Here is a 13,225-nt window from a genome sequence, read left to right on the forward strand (position 1 = left end):
GAAAGTCTGCAGAGATTGAAAAGAGACCGCAACTCAAGCCTGCATCAAGGCTACAAGAACGAGGTGTTAAATGATGGCAGGAAGAGAAGATGGAAGTTAAGAGGAAACCTAAGCACACATTTAAGCAAGTTATGACATTGTTTGAAGGAAGCTTAAGCCAAGGTCATGCTACTTTAGATCATAGTTGTCTGTTAACATACCATACAAGAGAAAGGAATAGCTTCAAAAAAGTAGTGGGGGAAGGAGGCATAAACGGAATGGCATATTTCTGTGCTTGAAGTTCAACTGAATTCTATGACAAGCTAATCTGCCATTCACATCTTATATTGATGTGCAGTTTCCTCTGCTGAAGCAAGATAACCTCACAGGTGGGAGTGCTGGCAGTGTGCGCTCTGCCAGGAGGTCATGGAGCACCTCATGCAGTTTTTTAAAAATTTGCTCATGGGACATGGGCGTCGCTGGCTGTGCCAGCATTTAATGCCCTTTCCTACTTGCCCTTGAGGAGGCAGTTGAGTCAACCAGATTGCTGTGGGTCTGGAGTCACGTGTGGGCCATGCCAGGTAAGAACAGCAGATTTCCTTCCCTAAAGGGCATTAGTGAACCAAATCGTTTTTATGACAATAGTTTCATGGTCATCATTAGACTTTTAATTTCAGATTTTTATTTTTATTCAAATTTCACCATCTGCCATGGCAGGACCTGAACCTGGGACCCTGGAGCATTACTCTGGGTCTCTGGTTTACTAGTCCAGTGACAATACCACTACGTCACCGCCTCCGCTTGGTCCATTCACAGGAAAATACTTGAATTCATCAGTGCCAGTAAAAACTGGCCACAGTAAAAACACACATTTTAAATTACCGCCACATTTTCTGTCTCTCTCCTCGTCATGGTGGGACCAGAGAATTCCATCCTGAAAGTCTATTCCATATATTGATAACATATTGAGTGAAGAGGCATTTCCTGCTTTCAGACCTAAATACCATAATTAGGAGTTTGTCATGCATCAAGCATGTAATTAAACTACACCACATGTGTCAAGGGGACGGTTAGCTCAGTTGGCTGGACGGCTGGTTCATGATGCAGGGCAACAGCGCAGGTTCAATTCCTGCGTTGGCGGAGGTTATCCATGAAGGCCACGACGTCTCAACCTCACCACCAATCAGCTCTCTCTCAAAGGGGAGAGCAACCTATGATCCCTGGGGACTCATGCATGTATAAGATGTAAACCTAATCTGAAGTAAATTTGATCAAATTCCACTGAAAACTAACATTGCTTGAATCACCAAAGGTGCCGGTTGATGTTAATGGTATGAAAGGTGGCAAATCCTACCAACTGCAACGTTTTAAGAGTTATGATCAGCGTATGAATGAAAATCTGAAAAGTGACCTCAGGCACAGAGAGGCTTCTTGCAGGCTTGCCAGTACAATCAGCAACAAGTAACAAACATGAAATTTGAAATAACAGCTTTAAAGCGGCCTTAGCAAGATTTTTAAAAAAGAGGCATGAGCAGTTACTTACAACAGCACTGTGCAGAATACCAACACTGCCGAATATAACTAATTGGAGAGAGATATTCAGTACAATCTCATTTGGTGCAGTTTGATGTATTTGACAAATCCCATAAATGTTTGCAGTAAATATCAATAGTGCACTTTGCTGCCAATTTCCATAACTGTACATATTAGGAAATATGTACTTTTTTGGATTTGAACAACAAATCACATGAGATTAGAAGTGTACAGTAAGTTGTATTACCTGCTTGATTACTTGATTGAATTGATAGACATCTTTTTTGTGACCTCTTTCCCTTTAATTTTAAGGTGTCTATACATACTTCAGCAGACACACAAGTGACTCCCATCTTTACGGTAAACTTCTTGTTCCGATACTTCTCTCTGCAGAGTTCAGTTATCTGTAACAAATTAAATACACGATCAGACAATCAAGTAGGCTGACTTTCTGGTTAATAGCTTTAGACTTTCCAGCACTGTATGGAGTGCACAGCAAAAAAGTGTCCCGGTGTAAGTGGCCTGTTTGTTGTAAACCTCGCGGTTCCAGGTACTTCATAGGTCTTGAAAACTATCACTCATTGTACAGGTCTTTCTGATTAGAGATGGGGATAATGCTCTTGAAATGAAAATCGCTTATTGTCAAAAGTAGGCTTCAATGAAGTTACTGTGAAAATCCCCTAGTCGCCACATTCCGGTGCCTGTTCGGGGAGGCTGGTACGGGAATTGAACCGTGCTGCTGGCCTGCCTGGGTCTGCTTTAAAAGCCAGCGATTTAGCCCAGTGTGCTAAACCAGCCCTCGTTCCACGTAATTGCACATGTACAGGAACTGATGTTAAACAATATCTTGTTCAACAAGTATTTTAATTTGGGAGTGGGGTCCAGTAAGTGGTGATCTCTTTGAGGCAGAGGTCTCATTGGCTTCATCTAATCTGAAGATATGAAACTCATTGGGTGGAATCCTACCAGAGTATGGCAGAGTATCAGGATCAGGCAAGAAACTGGCGTGTAATTCTTCAGAGCCTCTTTGCCAAAAGAAAAGTGGGTGTTGTTTAAACCGCCACTCTGGGGCCTCCGAGCCAGGAACTGGCTCCAAAGAGATTGAGATGCCGTCTTTAAAGGTCTGAAATGTAATAAAATGAAGTTCACGTCCTTTGTAGGCGTGAATCCCATGACGTTGCCAGCGAGGGACAGGCAAAATGAGATTTTCCTTCCTGATTGCCGATCCCGCTAGTGCAGGCTCAAGATTTCATCCATTGTTTAGGACTCCTGGCACATTAGTGTACATCAAGGTGGGCGCATGGTGCTAATAGTTAGGAATGATGGTTGATAGATATGAGTGAGAGAGAAAATGGGCAATAGAGAGGGAGAGAGAACATATCAACAAATTTACATCTATAAAGCAGATTTCACGATTAGGACATCGTAAAGCACAGCACAGGCATTGAGTCACTAAGGTACAGTGTGCGTGGGTTTCCTCCAACAAGTACCGAAAGACGTGTTTGTTAGATGAATTGGACATTCTGAATTCTCCCCCAGTGTACCCGAACAGGTGCCGGAGTGTGGCGACAAGGGAATTTTCACAGTAATTTCATTGCAGTGTTAATGCAAGTCTACTTGTGACAATAATAATAATAATAATAATGATTAATAATATAATAATATTATTATTATAGTAGAATAATAGTTGTCTATTCTATTCTTCACAGAGTAAGATTCCACAAACACCAATGCAATAAATGCTGTTTTAATGATACATGATAAATTTTGGATAGGATATTGGACAGCTTCCCTCTCCATCGTTAACAAAGCTATTGAATATTCTATGTCCACATGAGAAATGGAGTAAAGCGTAGGTTCCAGCCAAAAGACAGTGGATGTTTCAGGCTAGTTTAGTGGGATGTTTCTTGGTGCCCGCAGCACCGAGAATGTCCCCGCTATCAAATTGCACTGTCTTTCTTTGGCCGTGGCAAGGAACACCCTGCCAAGACTGCACTTAGCTAAATTTCCTGTACTGACGAGCTCAACTTGTTAGTGCAGGAAGAGATCGGGGCATCTTTTTAAAATGCCACCCTGATCTCTGTACTCCCATTGCATCTTCTAGACTCCTCCCAACATACTTGTTAGGGGGTCTCGAGCCACTCCTCACCCAGCTCATAAGGGCATGGCAGCCAGTGCCAACCTGGCACCCAGACACATTGGCACTGCCAGCCTGGTACTGACATGGTGCCCAGATAGCATGGGGTACCAGGGTGTGACCCTGCCCAGAGCCCAACCTCCTGGGGCATCAGAAGGCCTGAGAGCCGCCCCCCCCCCCCCCCCCCCCCGAGGTGCAGTGCTACTAATAATAATAATATTTATTGTCACAAGCAGGCTTACTTTTACACTGCAATGATGTTACTGTGAAAAGCCCCCAGTCGCCGCATTCTGGCACCTGTTCGGGTACACAGGGAGAATTCAGAATATCCAATTCGCCTAACAGCACATCTTTCGGGACTTGTGGCAGGAAACCAGAGCACTCGGAGAAAACCCACATAGGTACAGGGAGAACGTGCAGACTCCGTACAGACAGTGGCCCAAGCCGAGAATCGAACCTGGGACAATGGAGCAGTGAAGCAACAATACTAACCACTGTGCTACCGTGTGGACCAGTGCTAAACGGCACCATGGTGAGGTTTCCCAGGCACGCACGTCAATCCGGGCCTTGGCAGAATCCAGCGCCGGCATAGTTAAGTGAACATAACTGCTCACTTAATTACGTAAATCTGGATCCCGCCCAGCGGGGGCAAGATCCAGATTATGATGTCTCATGAGATCTTGTCAGATCTTGCGAGGCATACGAAGTGTCGCAAGTCTTGAGAAGCTTCGCGAAACAACCTCATCGCATCCTGAGTCGGGCATGTTGAGGCTCTTTGACTGGGCCCAGTACCTCTCAACTCCCTCAGCACTGCACAGAACGTTCAGCCTAGATGATGTGGAGTCAGACTTGAAGCCATGACCTTGTGACTCAGGGCTCGAGTACTACAATTTCATGACAAGGTGAATGCCACGGCTACGTCAGGCTTCTAATGGTCTAGTCTGTAGGACTAGTCCCCCAACTTTTGGACAACTTTGTAATGATCGCCAAGAATCATGATGCAGTAACTACAAGTGTGGGACTGCAGTCACATGTAGGTCAGACTAGCAGGGATAACAGACCTCCTGCGTAGAGTTTTCCTAATACATAAGGTACTGGATCAGGCAAGGAAACTGTGTGAAACTCACCGGCTTCACAGCCGACCTGCTTGAACTGCACTCAGTGCTGGCAAGGATCACACAGCCAGCAAGAAGGGTGACGCCCCTTTGTTCAAAAAGGACAACAGTGAACCAGTTGGGAGCTTACAATTTTGAAGCGTTAATATTCGATCTACAAATTAAGGAATTCAATTTTATAGCTGTATTTCAACTTGTGACCAGCGTTTCTTTTAGCCCAGTATGATCCATAGCCTAGGCTAATATAATCAATGGTTTACATAGCTTGAGATGAAGCAATGGTGAATGTTAATGAGAAATTATGTGGAAGTTGTTTAACTTGATCACATAGTTTCCACAAAAATGATTCTATTTTTTAAAATGTTATTTATTCATTTAGGGATGTGGGCATTGCCAGTTAGGCCAGCATTTTTTGCCCGTTGCTTGTTGCCCTTCAGAAGGCCGCGATGAGTTGCCTTCTTGAACCGCTGCAGTCCCTGAGGTGTAGGTACACACACTGTGTTAGGGAGGGAGTTCCAGGATGTTGACCCAGCGAGAGTGAAGGAATGGCGATATATTTCCAAGTCAGGGTGGTGAGTGACTTTGAGGGGAACCTCCTGGTGGTGGGGTTCCCAGGTGTCTGCTGCTCTGGTCCTTCTAGATGGCAGCGGTCGTAGGTTTGGAAGGTGCTCTCCAAAGAACAATGCAAATACAAACATGAGCAAAATTTACTGCAGTAGCATTTCTAAAGTAAGAACATTTTCAGAATTTAATATTAACTTGTACAGCTATACAAGTTTTAAAAATTCTCTCATGATTTCTGGTCGGCTCAGCATTTATTACACATTAATGACTATTCTGGGAAGGTGGTAGTGAATCTCCGTCTTGAACCTCTGTGATCAGACCCTTGTTATTCTTTGAGTTACTTGCTGGGCTACTTCAAAAGGTAGTTAAGTGAACTGCATCAATGTTGCATTTAAGTCAGTTATAGATCAGACCAAAGTAGATCAGTGGGTTTTCTTCCCTAAATCTACATTGAATTAATATACACAAACCCATATTATTTGTAGCAATATAGGGAAAGAAAATAACCTAACATAGAAACATAAAAAATAGAAGCAGGAGGAGGCCATTCATTATGATCATGGCTGATCTTCAAGTTCAATACCCTGGTTGTGCTACATTAAACAAACATTAAAAACTTACCGCCTCAGGAGTTTCAGCATTCCAGTAGTAAATATTATACGATAAATGCTTCAAAATCCTTTTAGTCTTGTTTGTTGTGGAATGAGGGACTGTGTAATTTAATTCCACTATTAATTCATTCCCATCAGGCGTAAGGTGTACGGTAGGAGGACCTAAAGTGGCTGAAAGAGACACCAAAATTACAATTATAAACACACACTAATGTAATATTTAATAAATACCAAACAGCAAGTATCACAATAAATTTTGCAAGAACAATAAAACAATTCATGTTTTGAGAGGCAGGATAATCGTGTTAAAGGTTCAAGCTAATTCCCCCTTGTAAAGGTTGAGCTAATGCAAGTGTGTATTTTCTATTCGCTTTAACAACCAGTCCAGGATTTCCTTGTGCAAGATTGTTTTTTTTGTCAGCAATTAGCATAAGATTTGGGACTTGTCTACATGCTTCCGACTCAATGAAGATGGTTATTCCAAACACACTCCTCTCTATGCCCTAACTGCAATATTTATATGATTACATGATGGTGTACCATGAACACAACAGAGCCCTTAAAATAAATCATGGTAATAATGGGACTTGTGTGAAACTCCCCAGTCATACCTAGCACAAAAGAAAATTATTGTGGTTGTTGGAGACCAATCATCTCAGTCCCAGGACATCACTACAGCAGTTCCTCAGGATAGTGCCCTAGGCCCAACCATCTTCAGCTGCTTCATCAATGACCTCCCTATAAGGTCAGAAGTGGTGCTGTTTTCTGATGATTGCACAATATTCAGTACCATATGCAACTTCTCAGAGACAAAGCTGTTCATGTGAAGCAAAACGTGGACAATATTTAGATGTGGTCTGATAAGTGACAATTGACATTTGCACCACATAAGTGCCAGGCAATGAACATCTGCAACAAGAGAGAATCTAACCATCGCCCCTCGACATTCAATGGCACTACCATTGTGGAATTCCTCACGATCAATAAGCTGGACCAGCCATATGAATACTGTGTGCACAAGAGCAGGTCAGAGGTCTGGAATTCTGCCACGTACAAAATGATCAAATGATCAAAATGATCAGAGGGTTAGATAGGGTGGACAGCGAGAGCCTTCTCCCGCGGATGGAGGTGGCTAGCACGAGGGGACATAGCCTTAAATTGAGGGGTAATAGATATAGGACAGAGGTCAGAGGTGGGTTTTTTACGCAAAGAGTGGTGAGGCCGTGGAATGCCCTACCTGCAACAGTAGTGAACTCGCCAACATTGAGGGCATTTAAAAATTTATTGGATAAGCATATGGATGATAAGGGCATAGTGTAGGTTAGATGGCCTTTAGTTTTTTGTTTTTTTTTCCATGTCGGTGCAACATCGAGGGCCGAAGGGCCTGTACTGCGCTGTATCGTTCTATGTTCTATGTGTCATTCACTGCCTGATTCCCTAAGCCTTTTCACAATCTACAAGTCACAAGTCTGGAGTATGGTGGAATGCTTGTTCCTTGCATGGGTGAGTGCTACAACACTAAAGAAGCTCAGCATCATCCAGGACTAAGCAGCTTCCTTCATCAGAAAGCCACGCAAAACATTCATTAACTCCAACACTGGTGCACAGTAGTAACAGTGTGTACCATGTTCAAAATGCATTTGAACTTTCCAACTCTCCTTCGACAGCACCTTCCAAACCTGTGATTCCCTACCACTTAGGAGAAGGGCAGAAGATACATGGGAACAGCACAACCTGCAAGTTCCCCTACACCCTGACTTGGAACTAAACTTTTGTTCCTTCGCAGTCAGTGGGCCAAAATGCTGGAACACCCTTCTTCCAGTGTCTGTGTGGGTTTCCTCTGGGTGCTCCAGTTTCAACCACAAATCCAGAAAGGAGTGCTTGTTAGGTGAATTGGACATTCTGAATTCTCCCTCAGTGTACCTGAACAGGCACCGTAGTGTGACGACTAGGAGAGTTTCACAGCAACTTCATTGCAGTGTCAATGTAAGCCTACTTGTGACACTAATAAAGATTATTATTATTCATAGAATTTACAGTGCAGAAGGTCATTCGGCCCATTGAGTCTGCACCGGCCCTTGGAATGAGCATCCTACTTAAGCCCACGCCTTCACCCTATGCCACAACCCAGTAACCCCACTTAACTTTTTTGGATACTAAGGGCAATTTATCATGGCCAATCCACCTAACCTGCACATCTTTGGACTGTGGGAGGAACCGGAGCACTCCGAGGAAACCCACGCAGCTTCACAGCTCAGTGTGTGGTTCAAACTGCCAGCTTTTCAAAGAAAATTAGGGATGGGCAAAATATGTTAGCAATGCTATTGATGCTCAGGTCTCAAAATAATTTTTAAAAACAACAGCTTGTACCAAGTGCCTTTTGCAAACACTGTAATTGCTCTCGCCTGTCACAATCTTTATAATTCTGTAGAAAATCAACCCAGCAATCTTAGATGTGCGTTTGCATCGCATTACCAGATTTCAGGCCAATTAGGCATTGGAGGGACAAAAAAAACCCTGCCTCCTTCTCACTATTCAGCAGTTTTCCTGCAAACTGCCTTCATGCTGGCCCATCACAAGAAAAGTCTAGTTAAGACATGCACTATCACAGTGAGCTGATGCTAAGGACTTAAAGCTGTACGCGAGGAATGACCACTGGAAAATGGGGAAAATAATTACGTTCAGCCTTTAATGCTGTCTGCTAGCAGGAAGAAATAGTTCACTACGTTTGAACAGAAAGCATGCTGAAATGCGCAGGTCGATTAAGATAGTCCAACTCTTTGTTAACCTTTGTTTAACTTATTGTTAACTATGACAGGAAATAAATGTGCAATTTATATTCAGGTGACGGTTAAATCATCCGTTGCAAGGAGCAAGTCGAGAAAAGAAAAACTGAAGATATATGTTACACTAGGTCACAGTTACTATTTTATAGTAAGAAATTTGATAACAGGTATCTCCCAGTTTAAGTCCCAATGGTCTGTTTTCCTTTTAGCATGGTTGGGAAATTTGGTATATCCTCCAGGAGCAATGCCCTGGTAACCTCTCTAAAACAAAGACTGCGGCGGGATTTACAGGCATGGATTTACTTGCATGTTTTTTGGCAGTGGAGATGGCCCACCAGCGGGATTTTCTGGTCCCGCCTTTGGCAAGGGATTTCCGATTGACTGCAAACCTCATCGGCGGGAAACCAGTGTGCCAGTGGGACCTGAATCTCGCGCCGGCGTGAACAGTGGTAAATTCCATCCAACATTTTTTTAAAGAAACTGCTGCTCATTGCCTGCCTCCCTCCCCCTTCTGCTTGCTGTTTCCCTCCCCCAACCCTCCTACTTACCACCTCCTTCCTCGACCCTCCCGCACACTGCTGCCTCCCTCTATGTTCCTCATTGTTCACCAACACTCATGAGTGCCTGTCTTCCTCCCCGACTCTCCCTCCACTCACGACGAGGGCTCAGGTGTGGGTGCTCGGGAGCGAGAGGGAGCGGTAGAGGTCGTGGCAACCAGGATGGTTGGAAATGGAGTGGGAGGGTCAGGGATGGAAGCAGTAAGCCAAAGGGTGGGTGAGCTGATGTTCTGGTGAGTCGAGAGAGGCAGTAAGCTGGAAGTGAGAGGTTGCAAGCAGGAGGAAAGTTAGTAAATTATTTTACATTAATTAAAAGCAAGTTATTTTGAGTTGGTAAGTTATTGGGTTAATAAAGAGGATTATTGGGCCAAGGACTGCCAATAAGATTTTAATGTAAACGATACAGGTCAGGAACATAACCGGTCTTTATTACAAGGAAAGTGATTTTGTTTAGCGTGCTTTTTTTAGGAACAAATTTGGATTGCTAAACGTGGGATAGCTCTTCTCGACCACTTTTAATTGAAAGTTTAAGAGGAAAAAACTCCACAGAAGAATAATTATAAACATTGAGAATTCAAAGCGGAATTTAAAACATTCAAAGCCAACAACCCTTCTGGTATTGGGTTAAATTTTGCCATTGCGAATTGGAACTTATACAGTAGCAAAATAAGGGTAAAAGTGAGGAAAGCTTTATTCTATTTTATACTTTAAATTCTAACTTACCATTATTGCCAAATGTGAATCGGTAAGTGTGTGAAAAATTCGACTTTTGTGACCTTGTAACTGCATTAACTCTAGCGCAATAACCATTCCCATTTTCTACAGGTATAAAAGCCTCACTGAGATCACACTGATGGATCGAAATATTTGAACAAGGCTCAAAAGGTTTCCATTTTCCAGATCTGTAAAACAAGTGTTTTTGTTAATTTGTAGCACAGAATATTAGTCTTTCAATTAAAATACATATAAAAATCAAAATCAAAACTTACCTGTACTCAAGAAATTCAACATTAAACCTGGAGGCTCTAGATGCGGCAATGACATCCCATGTCAAAACAGTATGGAAATCATAGGATGTTACAGAGAGGTTCTCTGGAGGATGGAGTTCAGGATGCCCTGGTCAAAAATAATTACAAGGTTACTTGCTTTGAATAAGAACAAAGGCTGCAAAACTCCATTCTAGAGCTCCCAATATTTAGGCACAGTGCCAACTTTCCACCTAAAGGGAGTTTGTGACGTATGTGCAGATATTTCTGGTGCTCGCTACACCTGATGCCATCTTGGTGAGGAGAGCTCCAGGGGGTATACGAATTACTGCTGCTTCTATTTCTTGACTGTTGTTGTTAGAAAGGGGCCTTTTTGTTCCCATGCTGTTTCTTCCTTCCCCTTTTTCTACCTCCTTTCTCCTGTTCCTCCTCCTCTTTCTCTTCCTTGTCCTGCTCTCATCATATACCCAGGGCTGAGACTGAGGGTTGTGGCCTCGAGGTGGTGAGGTTGTGCAAGCAACAAACCACTGCAAATCCAGATACACACTCTGCTGAGCATGTCAAGGTTCCTTCACAGCAGTCTAGGCTGCAAAAGCATTGTTTCCAAATGTCAATGGTCTGCTCTGACATATCGCGTGTGGCACACTGTGCCTCTGCCATCTAATATGATCATGGCTGACCTTGATCCCACCCAATATCCAGAATGCTCAGTTCCCTGGGAGTCAAAATCTTATCGCACTGAAGCCCCGGATATAATCATTGACAGAATCCACACTTTTTGGAGTGAAGATTCAAAGGGGTCATAACCCTCTCCAGTCCAAAATAGCTATTCCCTTATCCTAAAATTATGCAAATATAACTGTAATTTTCCATTCATCAGCAATCCTCCGCCTATCACTGACCATTACAGTATCTGCTTAGTATCAAATCAAAACTAAAAGCTACCACAAAATAAATATTCCAAACCAATGAATTAATCAATCCACGGTATATTGCATACAAACACCAACCAATCAATTCCTTTATTGTCAGTCTTCTATTTGCATTTGCCTCTCCTGGTGCTTAATAGTGCAATAAGTTTATTTTATAAAAATGGCCCAAAGCTTCCTGGTTCTCCAGCTTCACAAACAGGGGATACCCCAATGAAGCGCTGGGGAATCCCCCAGGATTTTCACATGTAAGAATTTTACCGGAAACAGCCGAGAAGCGTTAACTTCTGGATTTGGCTGGGAACCATCCGACAGAAGTTATTTAAATCGCTAACTTCGAAATAGGAACAGAAATAGGAAAGGAGAAGTCACCTTGTTGGGAGTTTTCTATAGGCCCCCCAATAGCAGCAGAGATGTGGAGGAACAGATTGGGAAACAGATTTTGGAAAGGTGCAGAAGTCACAGGGTAGTAGTCATGGGTGACTTCAACTTCCCAAACATTGAGTGGAAACTCTTCAGATTAAATAGTTTGGATGGGGTAGTGTTTGTGCAGTGTGTCCAGGAAGCTTTTCTAACACAGTATGTAGATTGTCCGACCAGAGGGGAGGCCATATTGGATTTAGTACTTGGTAATGAATCAGGACAAGTGATAGATTTGTTAGTGGGGGAGCATTTTGGAGGTAGTGACCACAATTCTGTGACTTTCACTTTAGTAATGGAGAGGGATAGGTGCGTGCAACAGGGCAAGGTTTACAATTGGGGGAAGGGTAAATACAATGCTGTCAGACAAGAATTGAAGTGCAGAAGTTGGGAACATAGGCTGTCAGGGAAGGACATCAGTGAAATGTGGAACTTGTTCAAGGAACAGGTACTGCGTGTCTTTGATATGTATGTCCCTGTCAGGCAGGGAAGAGATGGTCGAGTGAGGGAACCATGGTTGACAAGAGAGGTTGAATGTCTTGTTAAGAGGAAGAAGGAAACTTATGTAAGGCTGAGGAAACAAGGTTCAGACAGGGCGCTGGAGGGATACAAGACAGCCAGGAGGGAACTGAAGAAAGGGATTAGGAGAGCTAAGAGAGGGCATGAAAAATCTTTGGCGGGTAAGATCAAGGAAAACCCCAAGGCCTTTTACACATATGTGAGAAATATGAGAATGACTAGAGTGAGGGTAGGTCCGATCAAGGACAGTAGCGTGAGATTGTGTATTGAGTCTGAAGAGATAGGAGAGGTCTTGAACAAGTATTTTTCGTCAGTATTTACAAACGAGAGGGGCCATATTGTTGGAGAGGACAGTGTGAAACAGACTGGTAAGCTCGAGGAGATACTTGTTAGGAAGGAAGATGTGTTGGGCATTTTGAAAAACTTGAGGATAGACAAGTCCCCCGGGCCTGACGGGATATATCCAAGGATTCTATGGGAAGCAAGAAATGAAATTGCAGAGCCGTTCGCAATGATCTTTTCATCCTCGCTGTCAACAGGGGTGGTACCAGAGGATTGGGCTGTGGCGAATGTCGTGCCCCAGTTCAAAAAAGGGAATAGGGATAACCCTGGGAATTACAGGCCAGTTAGTCTTACTTCGGTGGTAGGCAAAGTAATGGAAAGGGTACTGAGGGATAGGATTTCTGAGCATCTGGAAAGACACTGCTTGATTAGGGATAGTCAGCACGGCTTTGTGAGGGTAGGTCTTGCCTTACAAGTCTTATTGACTTCTTTGAGGAGGTGACCAAGCATGTGGATGAAGGTAAAGCAGTGGATGTAGTGTACATGGATTTTAGTAAGGCATTTGATAAGGTTCCCCATGGTAGGCTTATGCAGAAAGTAAGGAGGCATGGGATAGTGGGAAATTTGGCCAGTTGGATAACAAACTGGCTAACCGATAGAAGACAGAGAGTGGTGGTGGATGGCAAATATTCAGCCTGGAGCCCAGTTACCAGTGGCATACCGCAGGGATCAGTTCTGGGTCCTCTGCTGTTTGTGATTTTCATTAACGACTTGGATGAGGGAGTTGAAGGGTGGGTCAGTAAATTT

At 43.4% G+C, this 13,225-nt stretch overlaps 1 protein-coding gene across 2 annotated transcripts in view; it reads right to left on the minus strand.

Annotated features, from left to right (window-relative positions):
• The window catches only part of LOC119967219 (interferon alpha/beta receptor 1-like), a 65,692-nt gene that overhangs the window by 18,894 nt on the left and 33,573 nt on the right, over positions 1-13,225 (minus strand). For both annotated transcript variants that reach the window (XM_038799447.1, XM_038799448.1), the window contains exons 2-5: positions 10,272-10,398; positions 10,006-10,184; positions 5,950-6,110; positions 1,760-1,916 (exon numbers count right to left, since the gene is read on the minus strand). In XM_038799447.1, the coding sequence (XP_038655375.1) occupies positions 1,760-1,916; positions 5,950-6,110; positions 10,006-10,184; positions 10,272-10,398 (624 nt within the window). The remainder of the gene's footprint in view (positions 1-1,759; positions 1,917-5,949; positions 6,111-10,005; positions 10,185-10,271; positions 10,399-13,225) is intronic.

This window comes from Scyliorhinus canicula, chromosome 6, assembly GCF_902713615.1.
Source record: "Scyliorhinus canicula chromosome 6, sScyCan1.1, whole genome shotgun sequence".
Taxonomy (NCBI): domain Eukaryota; kingdom Metazoa; phylum Chordata; class Chondrichthyes; order Carcharhiniformes; family Scyliorhinidae; genus Scyliorhinus; species Scyliorhinus canicula.